Below are 4905 nucleotides of genomic sequence, written 5' to 3'. Positions count from 1 at the left end.
CCCTTTTTTTTTTTTTTTTTTTTGAGACTGAGTCTTGCTCTGTCACCAGGCTGGAGTGCAGTGGCACAATCTTGGATCACTGTAACCTCCGCCTCCTGGTTCAAGCAATTCTCCTGCCTCAGGTTCCTGAGTAGCTGGGACTACAGGCACATGCCACCATGTCCAGCTAATTTTTGTATTTTTAGCAGAGACACAGTTTCACCATGTTGGCCAGGATGGTCTGGATCTCTTGACTTTGTGATCCACCTGCCTCAGCCTCCCAAAGTGCTGGGATTACAGGCATGAGTCACCGCGCCCAGCCTATATGAGACCACTTATGCCAGCGGTCCCCAAATTTTTTGGCATCAGGAACCAGTTTTGCAGAAGACAATTTTTCCACAGACAAGGTTGGGGGAGATGATTTTGAGATGATTCAAGTGAATTACATTTACTGGGCACTTTATTTCTGTTATTATTACACTGTAATATATAATGAAATAATTATACAACTCACTATAATATAGAATCAGTGGGAGCCCTGAGCTTGTTTTCCTACAACTAGACAGTCCCATCTGGGGGTGATGGGAGACAGTGACAGATCATCAGGCATTAGATTTTCATAAGGAGCACGCAACCTAGATTCCTCACATGCACAGTTCACAGCAGGATTCGTGCTCCTATGAGAATCTAATGCAACCGCTCCTCTGACGGGGGCAGAACTCAGACAATAATGTAGGTGTAGATTGAGAGCAGCTGTAAATACAGATGATGCATCACTCACTTGCCTGCCACTCACTTCCTGCTCTGTGGCCTGGTTCCTAAGAGGCCACAGACTAGCAGCAGTCCATGGCCAGGGGGTTGAAGACCCCTGACTTATGCAATGGACCTAGAATAGGCACATTCATAGAGGCAGAAGGTATAATAGTGGTTACCAGGGGCTAACAGTAATGGGAAATGGGCAGTTATTATTTAATGGGGACAGAGTTTCAATTTGGGATGACTAAAATTTTCTGGAGATAGATGGTAGAAATAGTTGCGCAACAATATGAATGTACTTAATTCCACTTGAACTATATATTTAGAAATGATTTAAAATAGTACATTTTATGTAATGCATTTTTTACTACATTTTTTAAGACAATACCAAATGTTATTGAGAATATGTAAAAATTGATACCCTCATACACTGCTGGTTAGAACGTAAAATGGTGCAGATGCTTTGAAAAACAGTTTGACAATTCTTCAAAAAGTTAAGGCCAGGTGCAATGGCTCACATCTGGCACACCAGCACTTTGGGAGGCTGAGATAGGAGCATCACTTGAGCTCAGAAGTTTGAGCTTAGGCAAAATAGAGGGACCCTGTCTTTACAAACAATTTTTTGTGAACTTAGCCAGGTGTGGTGGCATATGCCTGTAGTTCCAGGTACTTGGCAGACTGAGGCAGGACAACCACTGGAGCCAAGGAGGTCCAGACTGCAGTGAGCTATGATTGTACCACTGTACTCCAGCCTGGGTGACAGAGGGAAACATTATCTCAAAAACAAAAAGTTAAACAAGGAGTTAACACATGACACAGCAATTCTACTCCCAAATATTCACCAACTGATGACTAGAAAAAAAAAGATGTTGTATACACAACAAATTATTTGACAATAAAAAGGAATCTAGTACTGATACATGCTACAACTTGGATGAACCTTGAACATATATGTTAAACAGGCCAGGTGCGGTGTCTCATGCCTGTAATCCCAGCACTAGGGGAGGCCGAGGCGAGTGGGTCATGAGGTCAAGAGATCGACACCATCCTGATCAACATGGTGAAACCCCGTCTCTACTAAAAATACAAAAATTAGCTGGACGTGGTGACACACGCCTGTAGTCCCAGCTACTTGGTAGGCTGAGGCAGGAGAATTGCTTGAATCCGGTAGGCACAGGTTGCAGTGAGCCGAGGTTGCGCCACTGCACTCCAGCCTGGCGACAGAGCAAGACTCCATCTCAAAAAAAAAAAAAAAAAAACAAAGAAGACATATGCTAAGTGGAAAAAGCTAGTAACAAAAGATCACATATTGTTGATTCCATTTATATAAAATGCACAGAACAAGTAAAATAATAAAGACAAAACATATGCTGTGGTTGCCTAGTACAAGCATGGAAAAGAACTGGAGAAACATGGGGTGGCAGGGGGCAGTGACTGCTAACGGTAGTTTCTTTGTTGGGTGATGGCAGAATTCTAAAACTGTGGTGATGGTTGCACACCTCTGAAAATGTTACAGGTCCCTGAATTGTACCTTTTTTTCTTCTTTTAAAGAGGTGGGTCTCACTCTGTCACCCAGGCTGGAGTGCAGTGGCGCCATCATAGCTCACTGCAGCATCAAACTCCAGGGCTCAAGAAACCCTTCCACTTCAGCTTCCCATGTGGCTAGGGCTACAGGTGTGCACCACCAAACCCAGCTCATGTTTTTTATTTTTTGTGAGGACAGGGTCTCGCTATGTTGGCCAGGCTGGTCTCAAACTCCTGGCCTCAAGTGATCCTCTTGCCTCAGCCTCCCAAAGTGCAAGATTTACAATTCACACCCAGCCTGAATTGTTCACCTTAAATAGGTGAATTGTATGGTATGTCAACTGTATCTCAAGGAAAGTCCTACCAAAAAGAACTATGAAGCAACTAAATGGGATATCTCTCTCAGAGAACATACAAGAAAAATCCATAATGATCAGGAAAGATGACCTTATTGTAAATTTTTTATTTATAAACATAAGTCATTTACCAACTTACAATTATTCTTTTGAGCTTCTACATCTTACGTAGAAAGAAAATTTCCCAAGTCCGCTCACCTTGGTCAGAGAAGTCTTCTGTGGTGAACAATGAGTCATATCCTCACCAGGACTTACTTCCACTGCAGTGCTAGTTCTGGGAGTAGGACGAGAACTGAAAAATACATACCAGTTAACATTATTCAGATTCCAGAAAGGTTATTCTCTGTTTACTATTTTCTGGAAGAAAATATATCTCATGAAAAATGGTAGAGTATGATGATTCCATATGCTCTCACTAAAAAAGTCTAGATCTAATTTGTGTTTATATAATTTTTATAACTGCTATTAATTTCCTGGCTAATGTATTATTTCTTTTATTTACACTTTCCATGCCATACACAGTATTTTCTTTTTTAACTAGAAACCTTCAAGTATTAATTTTTATAAATGTCTTCCAGTATAGGCAGGATTAACATAAATAAAATACATCAGATATTCTACAAAGAATGAAAAATATTTGTAGCTGTATATCAGAAAATACTTGAAAAGGAAATTACCCTGGCACCTATTTAAAATAAGTAACAAGGAAGTTACAATCCTTATCTATTTGTAATGATTCCTCCTACACGTATAAATGCCTGCCATACCGTATGGGCCACTGTACTTTTCCTGGATCCATGGTTTTGAGCTTTTCACTTTTTTTTTTTTTTTTTTTTTGAGATGGAGTCTTGCTCTGTTGCCCAGGCTGGAGTGCAGTGGCGCAATCTCGGCTCACTGCAACCTCCACCTCCCGGGTTCAAGCGATTCTCGTGCCTTAGCCTCCCAGGCGCCCGCCACTGCACCTGGCTAATTTTTGTATTTTTAGTAGAGACAGGGTTTCACCATCTTGGCCAGACTGGTCTTGAACTCCTTACCTCATGATCTACCTGCCTCAGCCTCCCAAAGTGCAGGGATTACAGGCATGAGCCACTGCGCCTGGCCTGAGCTTCTCACATTCTAAGAAATCTTTCCCATCAGATCATTAATATTTTTTAATTATTTCCTTCAGGGCCGAGTGCAGTGGCTCACTCCTGTAATCCCAGCACTTTGGGAGGCCGAGGCACTCAGATCACTTGAGGTAAGGAGTTTGAGACCAGTCTGGCCAATATGGCAAAACCCCGTTTCTACTAAAAATACAAAAATTAGCCAGGCATGGTAGCAGGCACCTATAATCCCAGCTACTAGGGAGGCTGAGACAGGAGGATCACTTGAACTCAGGAGGCAGAGATTGCAGTGAGCCAAGTTCAAGCCACTGTACTCCAGCCTGGGTGACAAAGTGACACTCCATCTCGGGGAAAGAAAAAAAAAAGCCCAGCATGGTGGTGCATGCCTGTAGTCCCAACTACTTGGGGGGCTGGGGCAGGAGAATAGCTTAAACAGGGGAGGTGAAGGTTGCAGTGAGCCAAGACCGAACCACTGCACTCCAGCCTGGACAATAGAGCAAGACTCCATCCATCTCAAGGGAAAAAAAATTATCATCTTCAAATTCCCAAGTATCAAGATCCTCAACTCTCATTCACTTATCTGTTGATCCCTTCATTAAACATATACTTACATAGTACATAAAATATGAATACCAGAAATTGTATGAGGTTCTAAAAAGTTAAATTTAAAGTGTATAAAATGGGCCAGGTGCTGTGGCTCAGGCCTATAATCTCAGCACTTTGAGAGGCCAAGGTGGGCAGATCACCTGAGCTCAGGAGTTCGAGACCAGCTGGGCAACTTGGGGAAACCCCGTCTCTACTAAAAATACAAAAAAAATTAGCCAAGCATGGTGGTGCATGCCTGTAATCCCTGCCACTTGGGAGGCTGAGGCATAAGAATCACTTGAACCAGGGAGGCAGAGGCTGCAGTGAGCCGAGATCACGCCACTGCACTCTAGCCTGGGCAACAGAGCAAGAGTCTGTCTCAAAAAAATAAATAAGTAAATAAATAAATAATAAAATGTGTAAAACGTATATAGATAAACATACATTACATTTAAATATGGGTAAAACATATCAGGAATTTTAATTTATCATTATAACCCCTATTTCATGAAATAAAACTATTTCTCTCTGTTACAAAATATTTTAAATACTTTTAATATTTACATACTACTAAATTTTTTTTTTTTTTTTTGAGATGGCGT

General features: G+C 41.7%; 1 protein-coding gene across 2 annotated transcripts in view; it reads right to left on the bottom strand.

Annotated features, from left to right (window-relative positions):
- The window catches only part of LOC108532351 (serine/threonine-protein kinase ULK4-like), a 113972-nt gene that overhangs the window by 105409 nt on the left and 3658 nt on the right, over positions 1 to 4905 (bottom strand). For both annotated transcript variants that reach the window (XM_017876391.1, XM_017876392.1), the window contains exon 4: positions 2814 to 2907. In XM_017876391.1, the coding sequence (XP_017731880.1) occupies positions 2814 to 2907 (94 nt within the window). The remainder of the gene's footprint in view (positions 1 to 2813; positions 2908 to 4905) is intronic.

Source organism: Rhinopithecus bieti, unplaced genomic scaffold (assembly GCF_001698545.2).
Source record: "Rhinopithecus bieti isolate Rb0 unplaced genomic scaffold, ASM169854v2 scaffold_9581, whole genome shotgun sequence".
Taxonomy (NCBI): Eukaryota; Metazoa; Chordata; class Mammalia; order Primates; family Cercopithecidae; genus Rhinopithecus; species Rhinopithecus bieti.
This window is presented reverse-complemented; position numbering and strand designations above follow the sequence as displayed.